Source organism: Nerophis ophidion, linkage group LG07 (genome assembly GCF_033978795.1).
Source record: "Nerophis ophidion isolate RoL-2023_Sa linkage group LG07, RoL_Noph_v1.0, whole genome shotgun sequence".
Lineage (NCBI taxonomy): Eukaryota > Metazoa > Chordata > Actinopteri > Syngnathiformes > Syngnathidae > Nerophis > Nerophis ophidion.
In genome coordinates this window covers 56,943,840-56,961,052 of record NC_084617.1, presented here as the reverse complement: position 1 = coordinate 56,961,052, position 17,213 = coordinate 56,943,840, and the positions used below count along the sequence as shown (strand labels likewise).

Below are 17,213 nucleotides of genomic sequence, written 5' to 3'. Positions count from 1 at the left end.
GGCAGGGGTAGCAGGGGACAGAGAACTCTCCGCTACCGGCTTAATCTGGGACACATGGACCACTGAGTGCCGCTTGACAGAGGGTGGAAGAGCCAATTTGACAGACACAGGATTTATGATGGACAAGATGGCAAAAGGACCAACGTAACGTGGCGCCAATTTTCTAGATGGTACCTGGAGGCTGAGGTCCTTTGTGAGTAGCATAACTTGTTGTCCTGGCTGATACGACGGTGCTGGAATGCGATGACGGTTGGCGTTGCGGCACATCTTCTCAGAGGCCCTCTTTAAGGCCGCACGAGCGGCTCTCCACACCCTCTGACACCGCCTAATATGAGCCCTAGGCGAGGGCACAGCGATTTCCAGTTCCTGTTGGGGAAACAAGGGGGGTTGATAACCCAACGAGCACTCAAATGGAGACATGCCGGTAGCGGAGCTCTTCAAGGAGTTATAGGAAAACTCCACCCAAGGCAAATATTTGCTCCAGGACGTAGGTTGATGACTGGCGACACAGCGTAGCATGGTCTCCAAGCTTTGGTTCGCCCTCTCAGCCTGCCCGTTGCTCTGGGGATGGTATCCCGATGTGAGGCTGACCGAGGCCCCGATTCCCTTGCAGAAGGCTCTCCATATTTGTGATGTAAACTGAGGGCCTCGGTCGGAGACGATATCCACCGGGATACCATGTTGCTTGACGACGTGTTGTGTGAGAAGCTCAGACGTTTCTGAGGCAGAAGGTAACTTGCGGAGCGGAATGAAGTGGGCTGCTTTGGAAAAACGGTCAACAATAGTTAAGATGGTGGTGTTACCTCTAGATGCTGGAAATCCCGTGACGAAATCCAGAGCAATGTGTGACCAAGGACGGGCAGGAATGGAGAGAGGGTGAAGGAGACCAGCAGGAGGCCTGTGTGACGTCTTGCTACGGGCACAAGTAGAACAAGCAGCGATGAACTCACGAGTGTCTTTGGCCATGGATGGCCACCAAAAACGTCTTCGCAGCAGTGATAGGGTTCGTTGAAAACCTGGATGGCAAGAAAACAGGCTGGAATGCCCCCAATCCAGGATTCTGGGTCGTAGCTCCTGATGGACAAACAGCTTGTTGGGTGGTCCACCTCCTGGTCCTGGATTGGAACGCAGCGCAGATCTTACCAGGTCCTCCACCTTCCAGGTTACCATCCCCACAATACGAGTGGGAGGAAGGATGGGTTCCGCCTCTGACGGACAGGTGGACTCTCTTACAAATAACCGGGATAGAGCGTCAGCCTTAGTGTTCTTGGAACCTGGTCTGAAAGAGAGCACGTAATTGAAGCGGGAGAAAAATTGCTGCCACCTTGCCTGGCGATTGTTGATTCTTTTTGCAGCTCGGATGTGCAGAAGGTTGCTGTGGTCGGTCAGAATCTGGAACTGGTGTCTAGCTCCTTCCAGCCAGTGTCTCCATTCCACCAGGGCCTCGTGGACCACCAATAACTCTCTATTCCCAGCATCATAGTTCTGTTCGGCCTGAGTCAGACGTCTAGAGAAGAAGGCAACAGGATGAATCAAATTGTCACTCTTGGATCTTTGAGAGAGAATAGCCCCAATCCCCGAGTCTGAGGCGTCCACCTCAACCAAGAAGGCAGTGTCCAAGTCGGGGTGGACTAGAATGGGGGCGGAAACAAAACGCTCCTTTAGTTCCTCAAAGGCCTTCCTAGCCAAAAGAGTCCACACGAAAGGCACGTTTGTAGACGTGAGAGCGTGGAGCGGTGCCGCAACCCTACTGAAGTTCTGGATGAATCGTCGGTAGAAGCTGGCAAAGCCGAGGAACCTCCGAAGTTCCGTCCTTGTGGTTGGTTGCGGCCACTTCACCACGGCCTCCACCTTCTTCGGGTCGGGTCTTATATGACCCCTTTCGACCACAAATCCCAGGAATTCAACCGAAGAGGAGTGGAAGCAGCATTTTTCTGCCTTAACAAATAGACAATTTTCCAAGAGGCGTTGCAGGACACGTCGAACATGTTGCTGGTGATCAGAGAGGTTACGGGAGAAAATCAGAATATCGTCAAGGTACACAACCACGAATTGATCCAGCATGTCACGGAGGATGTCGTTAACTAGTGTTTGAAAAACTGCAGGTGCGTTAGTAAGTCCAAAGGGCATTACCCGATACTCATAATGCCCCATATGGGTGTTGAAGGCAGTTTTCCACTCGTCTCCCTTTCTGATACGTACCAGGTGATAGGCGTTCCGAAGATCCAGTTTGGTGAATATGGTTGCAGGTGCCAAGGACTCAAAGGAAGAGTTGAGTAGCGGAAGAGGGTACTTGTTTTTGATGGTAATGTTGTTGAGGTGACGGTAATCAATGCAGGGCCGAAGTGACCCGTCCTTCTTGGCCACAAAAAAGAATCCCGCCGCCAGTGGAGACTTGGACGGGGTAATTATGCCCGTGGCAAGACCCTCCGAAATATACTTCCTCATGGCCTCCTTCTCTGGAAGAGACAAACTGTAAAGGCGACTAGACGGCAGGGTAGCGTTAGGGAGTAATTCAATGGCACAGTCATAGGGCCTATGAGGGGGTAGTCCCAGAGCACGTACCTTACTGAAGACCTCAGCTAGGTCGTGATAGCAAGCAGGAACCAGGGATAGATCAGCCTTGGGAGTCGGGGTAGTGGATTGGCGGACCGGTGGGGATGCCGACCCAAGACAGTTGGCCATGCATGGTGTGCCCCAAGCTAGGATTCTGCCGGAAGTCCAGGAAATATGGGGATTGTGGTGACGAAGCCAAGATCTTCCAAGCACAAGTGGGGCTACTGGAGCCTCCAGCACCCATAGGCTGATGGTCTCCTTATGGTTACCAGAAATGGTCATGGAAAGGGGCTCCGTGCGGTATTTGATGGGGCCCAATGGCCGTCCATCCAGGGCCTGTGCTGGCAGCGTCTTGTCCAGGAAGATCAAGGGAATGCCCATCTGCCGGGCGAACTTGTAGTCCAAAAGACTTTCGTCAGCTCCAGAGTCCACAAATGCCTGTACTTGAATGCTCCTCTTGTCCCAGGCCAGAATAGTGGGGAGCAGTATGTCTGGATTTTCTTCATTACGGGGGAATAAGGTATGGTTCACCTGGATAGTAGTGGTATTAGAGGAACGGTCTGGTTCCACCTCTGCCTTGAAGGTAGGCAGAGTTTGGCTCCTGGAGGCAGCTCTCTGGTCTCGCTCTGCTGCTCGCTCACAAAGTCTTAAGTCAAATTGGAGGGCCAGTTCAATGAGGTCTTTGCAGGAAAGAGGTCTGTCTCTCAGCAGACCATCTTTAATCTCTTCAGAGAGGCCGCGACGGAATGCGCTTTGGAGTGCCCTGTCCCCCCAACCGCTGTCCGCCGCCAGGGTCCGGAATTCCAGGGTATAGGCTGCCACGGAACGTGAGCCCTGTGAGATGGAGTGCAGACGTCCGGCCGCGTCCCCCCCATCCTTGGGGTGATCAAAAACAGCCTGAAATTCCACACGGAATGCAGAATAGTCGGAGTTGAGCCCCATGGTCCTGTCGACTGCGGCAGTAGCCCACTTGAGAGCCGGGCCGGAAAGCAAAGAAAATATAAATGCAATCTTGGCACCATCGGAGGAATAGCGGGAGGGCTGGTGACGAAAGATGAGGTCACATTGTACCAAAAACCCTCGACATAGTTCAAAGTCCCCCTCAAAGGGTCTAGGGCTGGCAATTCTGGGCTCTCGTTCCAGAATACTGTGTTCAGGTCTTCTGACTGGAGAAGCATGTGGGGGTTCCACAGGTCCTGGACTGGCCCCAGGGCACATGTTGGCCAGTCTGGAATGTAGTCGGGTAAAGTCTCTCTCTAATTTGTCCTCAAGGGCAGAAAAACGAACCTGATGTTCGCTAACCACGGAGCTAAGGATTGCCAGGTCGGAGGATCTGGATGTCCGGGGCTGGGGCTTACCGTTGTCACCTGGTTCCGACATGTTGTTGGCCAGAACGTACTGTTATGTTCAAAGGGAAGGAGGCGACAACCAGGACAGAACTGCGGTTCTTTCAAGGTTTATTTTAAACCTTTGATAAATATATGACATGTGTATGCTACTCTAAGTGAATGAGTGTGACTATGTGTAATATTAATAATGTAAATGTTACCCAGGGTTGTTGTCTGTGAGTGTTGGTTGTAATCTTTCGTCGAATCACGAGGGGCAAGACGAAGAGGCAGTTCGTGGACAGGCAATGGGTCGTGGGGAGGAGCGAGGCAGTGTAGTCTGGGTCCGAGCAGGGAGGTCGTGGATCGAGGAGGGCAGTCAGGAATCCGGTTGGATGTCGAAGGACAAGGCTTGATCACAGAAGGCAGGGGAGTCACTGTGAACACACAAAGAGACATGAACCAGGGATACACAGAGAGAGAGCAAAGCAAAGGTGAGGAAATCACGGGGAAGGGGATGCCAGACGTGAAGCTTACGGGAAGGTTAGCGACGTTCTGGCAAAGGTTCCTTGGGTCTGCTGGTCTTTATGCCGCTCCCTTTCATCAAGTTCAGGTGTGTCGATTGTTGATTGACCACAGGCTTGTTGCTGCGCAGGCGTGCTGCCCTCAGCACGAGTGGGGACAAGTCTGAGTGCGCTCTCAAAGGAGGCGCATCTTGGCGCGCTGTCAGCAGAGGCGGCCGCAGCTCCAGCCGCCGAAGAAACGCGGGTTCGACTCCGTGTCATGACAGTTTTTCTGCTAAAGGGACAGGACGGTTGATCCGTGTTAAGGAAAGAATGATCAACACTAAATTGGCCCTAGTGTGTGAATGTGAGTGTGAATGTTGTCTGTCTATCTGTGTTGGCCCTGCGATGAGGTGGCAACTTGTCCAGGGTGTACACCGCCTTCCGTCCGATTGTGGCTGAGATAGGCGCCAGCGCCCCCCGCGACCCCAAGAGGGAATAAGCGGTAGAAAATAGATGGATGGATGAATGGGGCCATGTATCGTGAGATTTTGAGCCAAAACCTCCTTCCATCAGTGAGAGCTTTGAATGGTTGACCAAATACTTATTTTCCACCATAATTTACAAATAAATTCTTTAAAATTCCTACAATGTGAATTCCTGGATTTTTTTTCACATTCTGTCTCTCACAGTTGAAGTGTACATATGATGAAAATTACAGACCTCTGTCATCATTTTAAGTGGGAGAACTTGGTCAATCGGTGACTGACTAAATATTTTTTTGCCCCACTGTAATCCTTTAATTCAATGAAGATGATCCACTTCTTCTTCTCAGCACTGTTCTTCAGACTCAGTTTGTTCCTTCCCATAGTTGGAAAACAAAGTTTTGTCCGTCTCTTGCTATAATCTAATGCTAGCGAGTAAGTCACAGTATGTTTTGGTCGGATCTTGCAGGGTGCACTGTGACATTTGCTACACCAGGGGATGCTTGTAATTCAAATGTTTACTTGCAACTTCAAGCATACCAATGAGCTGAGAGACAGCTCTTATCTCAAAACACTCTTAAGTGAGGGAACTCTTAAGTTGAGGCACCATACATACAGCATATTTTTTGTCATATACTGTATTAAAGAAAAATAATGATGGATTTTTCTCTCTCAGCTTCTGGCTGGCAGACTGTCCCCGCACAGCAGAGTCGGTGTCCTTCGCCAACCTCCTCTACAAAGAGCTGTCCGCTGTACCTTACATGGCAAAGTTTGTTGTTTTCGCAAAGATGAACGAACTGCGGGAAGGCAGACTACGCTGCTACTGCATGACAGACGACAAGATGGATAAAACGCTGGAACAGCACGAGAACTTCGCAGAGGTGGCCCGCAGCAGAGACATCGAGGTCTGTTCCAGCCTTATTATCCTCAGGAGGGGACCTGGTCAAACTCGAGTTTGAATTTCCTGCCTGTGTTTTGCCGCTCACAGGTAATGGAGGGAATGCCGCTTCACCTGGAATGCTCAGGGAATCTGGTGCCAGTGCGGAAGGCGGCCCAGCAACCTCGCTGCTTCAGCTTCCAGGCCTTCAGAGACAACAGACTTCCTGTCTCTGTTAAGGTAGCGCCACATATTTGAACATTCCGGTCTTCATTGGTCTTACTGTGCGTATGTGCTAGGTGAGAGACAGCAGCAAAGAGCCCGCCGGCTTCCTGTCTTTCCTGCGTAAGACCACCAAGTATGAAGACAGCCAACATGTACTGTGCAACCTCAATATCACCATGCCTCCATGTATCAAGGTACAGTGCAACTCACATCTACCCAACACTCTTCTTTAGATAATAACTCATATTTTTCTTCACTGGATTGGTAGATTATTGGAAGTGAAGACCGCAGGCGAACTCTGACCCCGTTGGCTTTGAGAGAACGATACAGCGCCCTGAATGAACCTGCCATGGGTACGACGCATCTCATTATTTTCTGACTATTAATACATTAGCTGAATATGTATCCCTACTAGGGTTGTACGGTATACCGGTATTAGTATAGTACCGTGATACTTATGAATCATATTCGGTACTATACCGCCTCTGAAAAGTACCGGTCTGGCAACCCGTCATCGTCACGTGGTCTCAATGCTGGTTTTAGACGAGCATGTTTGGTAGCCCACAATCACGGAGTACTTACACAAGCAGACACAGTGTTTAGTCAGAAAAGGGAGAATGGATGCATTTTGGCTTAAAAACTGATGATAAAGGTGAAGTTATAACACTGAAACACCCTCAGGAAGAGGTGCTTTACGACATGGCTAGCAAGCTAGCGGCTAATGCTCAGACTCAGTCAGCAGTGTTGCAGATACTTCTAAATCACTAATCCTCGCCTCCATGGCGACAAATAAAGTAAGTTTCTTACTAGTATCATCTATGCAGGATGAAAAATAGCTAAGAATGCTTCACTACACACCGTAGCTTAACAAACACCGTGGGTGGATCTACACTTAAGGTCCACTGTAATGATACCAAGTACAGTGTCACAGTTAGTAGGTGACGAACCCCAAGATGCAGAGATAGAGGCAGGCATGGAATGAGAAAACATGGTTTTAATATAAAATACTAGAACAAAACCAACAAAGTGTTCGAACCAAAAGCGCGCATGTGGGCGGATAACAAAGAAAGAGTCTTTAGCATGGAAGCTAGCAAGAAACAAAAAGGGGCCTAGCGTGGAAGCTAGCGGGTAGCAAACAGGAAAGCAGAAGTCGTTACTTGTTGGGTGAAAAACAAAATGTAAGCAGGGAACAAAAGACAGTAAGCTACAAACAAATGAATATAGCTTACCGCTACACTGCAATAAAACGACACGACAGGATAGCAACGACAAGAGCGACATGTGGCAACGACAATACAATAATCCAGCAACTGACTCAAGACAAAGCAGGTACAAATAGGAGTGGGCTGATTGACAACAGGTGTGGCCAGGTGCCAATCAGTCGCAGCTGAGGGAAAACAGCACACAGGGAGACAAACAGGAAGCTGAACCAAAATAAGAGTGCTGACAGGAAATACTAAACACACGCAGAGGAAAAACTAAAACACAAACAAACTGTCAGTGGCAAGCCTGACATACAGGAGTGTATCTAGTTGATACTATTATGATTAAGTCGATATTTTTTGGCATCACAACATCCTCTTTCATTTTTTTTTAATTCATAATATGTTTACAAACTCAGGAATTATGTGCCTGGAAACATTGAGGACTTTGTATATGACCAATGTATGAGCCTGTTACTACATGGTATCAGATTGATACCTAAATTTGTGGTATCAATCCAAAACTAATCTAAAGTATCAAAGAAGAGAATAAGTGTTTTTGTTTTTACATTTTAACAGAAGTGTAGACAAAACATGTTAAAAGAGAAAGTAAGCAGATATTAACAGTAAATGAACAAGTACAGTAATATTACATTTTCTACGACTTGTCCTTAATAATGTTGACAAAATGATAGAATGTCAGCAGCTATATTAGGAGCCGTTGTTTGTTTACTTACTACTAAAAGACAAGTTGTCTTGTATGGTCACTATTTTATTTCAGGACAAACTTGCAGTAAGAAACATATGTTTAATGTACCGTAAGATTTTTTGTTAAAATAAAGCCAATAATGCAATTTTTTGTGCCCCCCTTTATTTAGAAAAGTACCGAAAAGGAGCAAAAATAATTTTGGTACCAGTACCAGTACAAAAATATTAGTATCAGGACAACACTAACCCCTACTTTATATAGCTGTTTTAAAGAAGGAATAAAAAAAAAACTTGGGGAAATTCCACGGTTGCACCATACAGCAGGAAGGGGATTCATATGGTCCCATTCGTTGCGGTTTACCTGACACATGAAACGTGACGAATTGGGGGGTGCACTATCCACTTAGTGTTGAATATCTTAAAATATGTTTTTTGGCAATTCCAACTTCAAACACAGCGTCAGTTGCTATGAAGAGTGGTACTTTCCATCGTTTTCAGCAGACTGGATTGCAAAATATTTAACCCCGCCCCCCTTCTTCTCAGACGAGATCTACCCAGGAATGAGGCTGTTGGTATCCCTTCCCTGCTGTGTAATGTACATGAAAACAGGACAAACATAAACATGACTGAAATAAAAGGGAATGAAAGAAAGATGAAAGTAAATCATAGGAATAGGAAGGTAATAAATAAAAAGGCTATAACACAGGTGCCAAACTCAAGGCCACGGTGCCCAGATCACGTCACGTAATTTAATGTGGACCGCAACATCATTTAATGTTGCCTGCCATTTTATTTCTAATGTAGCCTGCAAAAGGCTGGAAATAATAAAGCACTTTTTGGCTAATATATTTTTTCTTTCTTGGACAGAAAATGGAATTGCATATGTTCTACAATTTAATATTATGTGTTCATGCAACAACATACTCAAATTATTTTTTTTTTCTTTTTTATTTGTCAAAAATAAATACTTAGCTATTTGCTCGTCGCCAAACTTACAATTACAAAGCAATGTATCCATCATTCTGTTAGTGAAAAAAATTACAATAAAAAGAGCTGCTTATGAAAATTGTGTAACACATTTATATTCATACATGTTCACTGTTACAAGCTGGAGGGTCGACATAATTGCGATGTGGCCCTTAATAAAAACGAGTTGGACACCCCCGTGCTATAAGAAGATAGTTTTGCGCACAAAACACACATTTTGCATACCAGAAAAAAGAAAACTAAAAATAATATACCATATATTCGTATACATATTATTTAAAAAAATATTTATCAACAATTATAATTAGAAATATAGGCTTCACGGTGGAAGAGGGGTTAGTGCGTCTGCCTCACAATACGAAGGTCCTGCAGTCCTGGGTTCAAATCCAGGCTCGGGATCTTTCTGTGTGGAGTTTGCATGTTCTCCCCGTGAATGTGTGGGTTCCCTCCGGGTACTCCGGCTTCCTCCCACCTCCAAAGACATGCACCTGGGGATAGGTTGATTGGCAACACTAAATTGGCCCTAATGTGTGAATGTGAGCGTGAGTGTTGTCTGTCTATCTGTGTTGGCCCTGCGAGGTGGTGGCGACTTGTCCAGGGTGTACCCCGCCTTCCGCCCGATTGTAGCTGAGATAGGCGCCAGCGCCCCCCGCGGCCCCAAAAGGGAATAAGCGGTAGAAAATGGATATAATTAGAAATGTTTTAATATTCTATTTTCCTTGGCATTCAAATGACCGATGCAATAAATGTGTTTGCTTAATTCTGTTCACTCATGTACAAACGGCAAAACAGTCAGTGTTTGGGAGGATAGATGACGTCATCTTCTAATTTCCATAATTGGCAATGAGGCATGAGCATGCAATATTTTTGGAAGCAAAAAGTGAAGCGAACAATTGTATTGTTACATGCAGAAAACAATGCAAATGGCATTAAAAAGGCCAAAAGGGCAGTACAGGCTACTTGTTGAAACGAGTGACACGTGCTCAACGTTAGAGTCTCTAAATGTGCCCAATTACCCCAGAAAATGTCGCTAGTCACTTCTTTTTTTTTTTTTTTTTATCTGAATCTTAATAGACGTCGAAATACTCACTACATATAAACAAAGACGCTACCTTGATAACACATTCTCTGGCAGACTAAGAGCCTGTACTACGAGTCAAGTTTAAATGATCTAGGATATTTTCTTTCTTGTTCGGCTTAAAGGGGCTATTTGCAACCTTCATGCGGATGCCTAGAAGGCACAACATTTCCAAAGTGTTTAACGCATTACATCCGCTTCCAGGTTTTAGCATTTAATGACATAAACTACTTCCGTACGTAACACATATGCACATATGGTACATTAGCTTTGTGTGTGGTCAACTAATGATAGCAAAGTTTAGCTATTAATGTTAGCTACCATTGAATGTATAGACCAGGGGTGTCAAACTAATTTTAGATCGGGGGCCACATGGAGAAAAATCTTCTCTGAAGTGGGCCGGACTGGTGAAATCACGGCACGATAACGAACACCTGTTCACGGACCGTACGTTTGACACCCCTGGTATAAACTAGATAAGTGGTAGGGAACCTATGGCTCTAGAGCTAGATGTGGCTCTTTTGATGACAGCATCTGGCTCTCAGATAAATCTTAGCTGACATTGCTTAACACGATAAGTAATGAATAATTCCGCTGGTAATCACGATGTTAAAAATAACTTTCAAAATATAAAACATTCTCAAGCATTTTAATCAATCCAACCGTTTTCTACCATACTTGTTCAAGAAATAATGTTATTAAAACAAATTAGAGACTTATTATACTCTAAAAATGTTGGTTTTAATTAAAAAATGCACGCATTTAGTTGTATTCAGTGTTAAAAAAATATGATATGGCTCTCAGGGAAATACGTTTTAAAATATTTGGCTTTCATGGCTCTCTCAGCCAAAAAGGTTCCCGACCCCTGGACTAGACTGACCATACGTCCTCTTTTACCCCTGACATGTCTTCTTTTACGGGCCTGTCCGGGCGGGGTTTCTTTAATGCCTCAAATATCCGGCGTGTCGAGTCAGGATTGCGTGTATTTTCAATGTAAGTACAAGGTTGAGAAGGGGTTGAAAAAAACAAAACAAATTGTGAAGGTGTGCGCACGCACAAGAATTAGTGAGGGAGGGGCAGAGAGAGCGAGAGGGCGGGGTAGTGGATTTGTTCTTAAGGTATATTTGTTAAACAGTCATACAAGACACACTGAGGGTGGCCGTGTATACAAATTTAATACTGTTACAAATATGCGCCACACTGTGAACCCACACCAAACAAGAATGACAAACACATTTCGGGAGAACATCCGCACCGTAACACAACATAAACACATAAGAACATATACCCTGAATATTTTGCAGCACTAACTCTTCCGGGACGCTACACTGTACACCCCCCGCTACCCCATACCCCTCCCCCACCTCAACCCCGATTACGTCACATCAAATATTCCACTTTGAAAAAAAAAAATTTGGTGGAATGTTTTAAATATTGTGTGTGTTTGCCATAAAAAGAACAGGTTTTTTTTGACAAAAAAGGGTGGAAAACAAACAAACAAAAAAACAACATAAAGAAAAAAAACTAAAACGTGATGAGGTGGCGACTTGTCCAGGGTGTACCCCGCCTTCCGCCCGATTGTAGCTGAGATAGGCGCCAGCGCCCCCCGCGACCCCAAAAGGGAATAAGCGGTAGAAAATGGATGGATGGATGGATTTTGAAATGATGAATGGATCTGAAGTTGATGTAGAGATTTAAGCATTAAATATAAAATGTATGTTTGCCCTGGCACACCATTATCATCATTTCGTGACCAAAGCAAAACCCTTTTTACACTTTTAAATTGAAATAAATACAACTACAACTTATTCAATAAAAACACAGAAAAAACTACCAGCAGCCGTAAAGTTTGGATCCATGAAGGAAAGATGGAAGTGAATGAATTTTTATAACTGAATACATTTAATATGCATACAAATTTGTCTTCTTTTTTTAAATTATTTCTTTTAATGAATTAAGTAACACTTATGGCAACCATTTTCCAAAACACAATACAAAATGTGAGATATAATGCATACTTTTATCATTTTTTTTCAAAATACTAAAAAAAAAGTGGGACCCCAAAAATTTACTGTGGGACCCCATTTTTATGACTTGATGGGGTCCATGGTACCCCATTTTAAAAATTCCCTACTGCTGTCAACAGAGGAGAAAAAATGCTTTATTCAAATAAATATATTTGAGATAGGCACCAGTGCCCCCCGTGACCCCAAAGGGAATAAGCGGTAGAAAATGGATGGATGGATATTATTTATAAAGTAAGTTCAAGTATCATTGGCAAATTTTCACCTAGTCCCTGCCTTGGCGTGCTGCCCGTCTTGGCACGCATATATGTGTCCTCTTTTAGGGATTTCAGAATATGGTCAGCCTAGTATAGACTATCATAACAAAATGACTGTAAATTATTAATTACTTGTACATCAACTCTCGCGGCCCTAATAAGTTTTGCCTCTTGCTAACGTCAAGTGTGTGTGTTTTGCTTCCTCCAGCTGCAATGAGTGCTATGGAGCGTACCGAACTGAAGATGGCTGTAATTGCAGAACAGTTGGGACTGAGCTGGGCTGGTAAGTCAACACTAATGTTTTCCATGTTGGTAATCATGCCATGTTTACCTTACGTCTCCCTAGATTGTCTCTCTGTGTGCGGAATAAACCAGCTTCCAATTACTTTGTTTTCCTACCAAAAGCCAAGGGAGTTTTTTGTATTATTCTTTTTTTTCAGAGTTGGCACGTGAGCTTCAGCTCAGCGTGGATGACATCAACAAGATTCGCGTGGAGAATCCAAATTCTCTGCTGGAGCAGAGCTCTGCACTGCTTAACCTGTGGGCGACACGCGAGGGCAAAAGAGCTAAAAGTCAGTATGAACTGCTAAAATCGGCTAGGGGTGTTACTTGTCTTATATTTTAGATAGTTTGCCCATGATTAAAAAAATATATACAGGAAACTACCAAAATAATTACATAATCGAATACAAAATACATGTTTTTCTCATGATATTTCCATAATAACAATATTCCATAATAATGTTCCATATTCCATAATATTTCCATAATAACAATAATATTCCATATTCCATAATAATGTTTGTTCCGTTTTCCCAACGGAATGGGCAACCAAGTGTGCACAGATTATTACTCAAGATTTCCAGTTTGTATATTTTCGTTTGTTTATTTTCCAAGCAGGAGCACAGCAGCAGTTGTTGTTATTATTTGGTGGCTGGCTCTTAGTTGGTTAGTTAGTTTTGGTCAATCAGTTAGTTAGGTAATAAATCTGAAAGGAGGAATGCAGTGCATCATTTTCGTACCAAAATCAATGCTCTTAATAATAATAATAATAATCATCATAATAATAAAATATCTATAATAAATATCAACCATTTATGAACTCATGTTGATCATATACAATAAAATTTAAATAAGGTTATGTATTTCATTAGCACGTATCATCTAGCCAACATTATATTTACCATTTACAAGCCTCTATAAAATGCATTTCATAAACACTACAACTCCCAAAATTCCCCACGGCAAACCAGGAAGTAGCGATACCTGCGCTAAAACAGGTGCCGCGATAAACAAACATTTATCTAAGCGCTATAGCGGAGTTTAAAAAGCAGCGGGCACAACACAATACAGATAAGCATGGCGACAGCGTACAACATAAAGCAAGGCAAACGGGAACTTACCAAGTGGCTACACACCGGGTTGAGCGTGAGTACAGACTGCTTGAACTGCTACGCCATTTAACAGTCCTGACGCCGATCAGCTGGGCTAACGGTACACGCCTCTCTTAAAGAGACACTTCGCTTTTAGACTGCTGATCCTCAACTCAGTTTTACTTAAACTTAGCATCTGATCTAAACACATAAACAAGCCCACAAACACAACAATGTTCCATATTCCATAATATGTCCATAATAACAATACATGTGGCCACCGATCGTATTGTTTCAAATGTGAAACAATAGTATACCAGTTACTGGGAATCGTTACCGACACTCAACGGTACCAATTTTTGGTACATCTGTGTGTGTTCATTTGATTAATTTACATTTAACTGGACCCATTACCCCCCTGCTTGGCACTCAGCATCAAGGGTTGGAATGGGGGGTTAAATCACCACAAAATGATTCCCGGGCGCGGCACCGCTGCTGCCCACTGCTCCCCTCACCTCCCAAGGGGTGAACAATGGGATGGGTCAAATGCAGAGGACAAAATTCGCCACACCTAGCGACCAAATTTTTTTTCAAAGTAAGTATGAAAATGATTGTGGTAAATTACACTCCTCTTGCTTGGTCCCTGCCATTTTTCACTAGTCAGGAGGACACAAGCTATGTGAAGCGAGAGTATAATTCCAGCCTTTATCGTTAAGAGTGTCCGCCCTGAGATCGGTAGGTCATGAGTTCAAACCCCGAGTTATACCAAAGACTGTAAAATGGGACCCATTACCTCCCTGCTTGGCACTCAACATCAGGGGTTGGAATTGGGGTTAAATCACCAAAATTATTCCCGAGCGTGGCCACCGCTGCTGCTCAGTGCTCCCCTCATCTCCCAGGAGGTGAAACAAGGGGATGGGTCAAACGCCAGATCTACACTGAAAAAAAAACCTCATAAGATTTACTTGAAAAAAATTATTGTAAGTATTTGCACACAAATGATTTAAGTAAAATTTAATGCTGCAATATCATGTAACACTCACTTGCCAGTACCAAGTAAATTCTACCTACCATATAACATAACCGTTGTAAAGGTATTAAGTAACAGTTACTTAATTACATCCAAGTTTTAAGTTATATTTATTTAAACAAAGTAAGTAAAGTCAACTTGTCTTTCATCGGCAGGAACATCATTTTACTCAAAATGTTAAGTACATTTTGTATACCGTATTTCCTTGAATAGCCGCCGGGGCGCTAATTAATTTAAAACCTCTTCTCACTCCTCCGCCTATCAATGGAATGCAGTAAAAAATTGAGTGTTATACAGAAAATGTATTTTAAAATTATTCTGCGGCCGCAACCCGGTGGTTAGGGACCATTGCTCTACAACATTTTATCGCGCCAACTTTTACATCATGCTGTCTGCGTGTCGGAAGGACACATGCGTTTCGCTGCTTCTCATACGATATTGCAATGCATACTTGGTCAACAGCCATACCTTTTACACTGACGGTTGTGATATAAACAACTTTAACATTCTTACTAATATGTGCCACACTCTGTGAACCCACACCAAACACATTTCTGGAGAACATCGACTCTGTAACACATTATAAACGTAAGATAAGAATTCCCCATAATGCCACCTTGCAGTGCTCTGTGAAGTGATCCTAACGGCCGGAGCAGAGCCAGTCGGCCAGAGCCTGTAGTGCTGTGCGCATGCGTCGTCGTGCATGCGTTTCAAAACACTAGATTTTCAGAGTAAAGTTTATGTAATATTTTTAGGTTTATGTACGTACAACTATTAGACATTTAAAAAGTATGAGGAAATATAAGTAAAACTTACTCTTCCCCCATAATTCATGTATTACGTTAATAAAATGTTTAATTTTACTTAAGAAACTCTAGTTCTTACTGAATGTTAAAAATATTAGGTACAAATTATGACAGTTACTCTAATAGAGTTTATAGCACCAAAAAGTCACTTTTTTCAGTGTAGTGTGTGACAATTGTTGGTACTTTAACTTTAACTTAACAATGAGCTTCTCTACAAGTTTGTCCTTCAGTTACTGTAATTAAAAAACACATTGAAGTGTATTGTTGCCTATTTTCTTTACATAATCACTGTGTCATCATATTATTTGTATTGCTATACGATAAGAAATTGTAAAATATGTTTTTGGGATTTTGGTAATTTGGCGTCACCTCTCCTAGAAACTACAGTCGTTCTCCAAATACAACTAAATCCTCTTTTTCTCTGCTCGCCAGTGGAGAGCTTGTACACGGCCCTGAAGAGCATCGATCGCATGGACATCATCACCATGTTGGAGGGCCAACCTGCACAGCCCACTAGACAAGGCTCTCGTGATCTCACCAGACGTCGACGCGATGACAGGGTCCACCTCTCTCCCGCCATGACCAACGGTAAGTTCCTTACCCCAACTCTGACTGTGCAACCTCCTTATCTAACGTCCTCTGAAGACCTCTTATCTCCATGCTCCTTTAATGCACATGAATGCTGCCTTAAAACCTTTGCAGGTAACACCTACAACAACATGCTCATGGACTCAGGACACTCCTACTGCGGTACAATGTGCTTTTAATAATTTAGGTACATAATCACAGTGCACATATTTGACTGAGACTGCCAGAGAGGTGTTCATTCAACGACATGTGGATTATTAGCGTTGCTGTTTGCACTCGTATAACCCGAAATATGCATATTGTTAAATAAATATCTAAGTGCTAGCACATTATTTTTCCTATAGATTTTTTTTTAATTAGATGTGTTACTTAGGTGGAGAGTGAAACATACTTAATTTGCCCACAGGTTTGATTATATGATAATATGCAAGCATCCACATTACTAAAGCAGCGTATCATTATACAAACCCCATTTCCATATGAGTTGGGAAATTATGTTGGATGTAAATATAAACGGAATACAATGATTTGCAAATCATTTTCAACCCATATCCAGTTGAATATGCTTCATAGACAACATATTTGATGATCAAACTGATGAAGATTTTTTTTTTTGCAAATGATCATTAACTTTAGAATTTGATGCCAGCAACACGTGACAAAGAAGTTGGGAAAGGTGGCAATAAATACTGATAAAGTTGAGGAATGCTCGTCAAACACTTATATGGAACATCCCACAGGTGTGCAGGCTAATTGGGAACAGTTGGGTGCCATGATTGGGTATAAAATCAGCTTCCATGAAATGCTAAGCAATTCACAAACAAGGATGGGGTGAGGGTCACCACTATGTAAGCAAATTGTCGAACAGTTTTAGAACAACATTTCTCAACGAGTTATTGCAAGGAATTTAGGGATTTTACCATCTACGGTCCACAAAATCATCAAAACGTTCAGAGAATCTGGAGAAATCACTGCACGTATGCGATGATATTACGGACTTTTGACCCCTCAGGCGGTACTGCATCAAAAACCGACATCAGTGTGTAAAGGATATCACCACATGGGCTCAGGAACACTTCATAAAACCACTGTCGGTAACTAAAGTTGGTCGCTACATCTGTAAGTGCAAGTTAACACTATACTATACAAAGCCAAACCCATTTATCAACAATATGCTGAAACGCCTTCG

General features: G+C 43.4%; 1 protein-coding gene across 7 annotated transcripts in view; it reads left to right on the top strand.

Annotated features, from left to right (window-relative positions):
- Positions 1-17,213, top strand: part of ank1a (ankyrin 1, erythrocytic a) — a 314,583-nt gene that overhangs the window by 256,531 nt on the left and 40,839 nt on the right. For all 7 annotated transcript variants that reach the window (XM_061906616.1, XM_061906615.1, XM_061906614.1 and 4 more), the window contains exons 32-38: positions 5,546-5,774; positions 5,858-5,986; positions 6,046-6,165; positions 6,240-6,324; positions 12,436-12,510; positions 12,668-12,799; positions 15,869-16,024. In XM_061906616.1, coding sequence (XP_061762600.1) covers positions 5,546-5,774; positions 5,858-5,986; positions 6,046-6,165; positions 6,240-6,324; positions 12,436-12,510; positions 12,668-12,799; positions 15,869-16,024 — 926 coding nt within the window. The remainder of the gene's footprint in view (positions 1-5,545; positions 5,775-5,857; positions 5,987-6,045; positions 6,166-6,239; positions 6,325-12,435; positions 12,511-12,667; positions 12,800-15,868; positions 16,025-17,213) is intronic.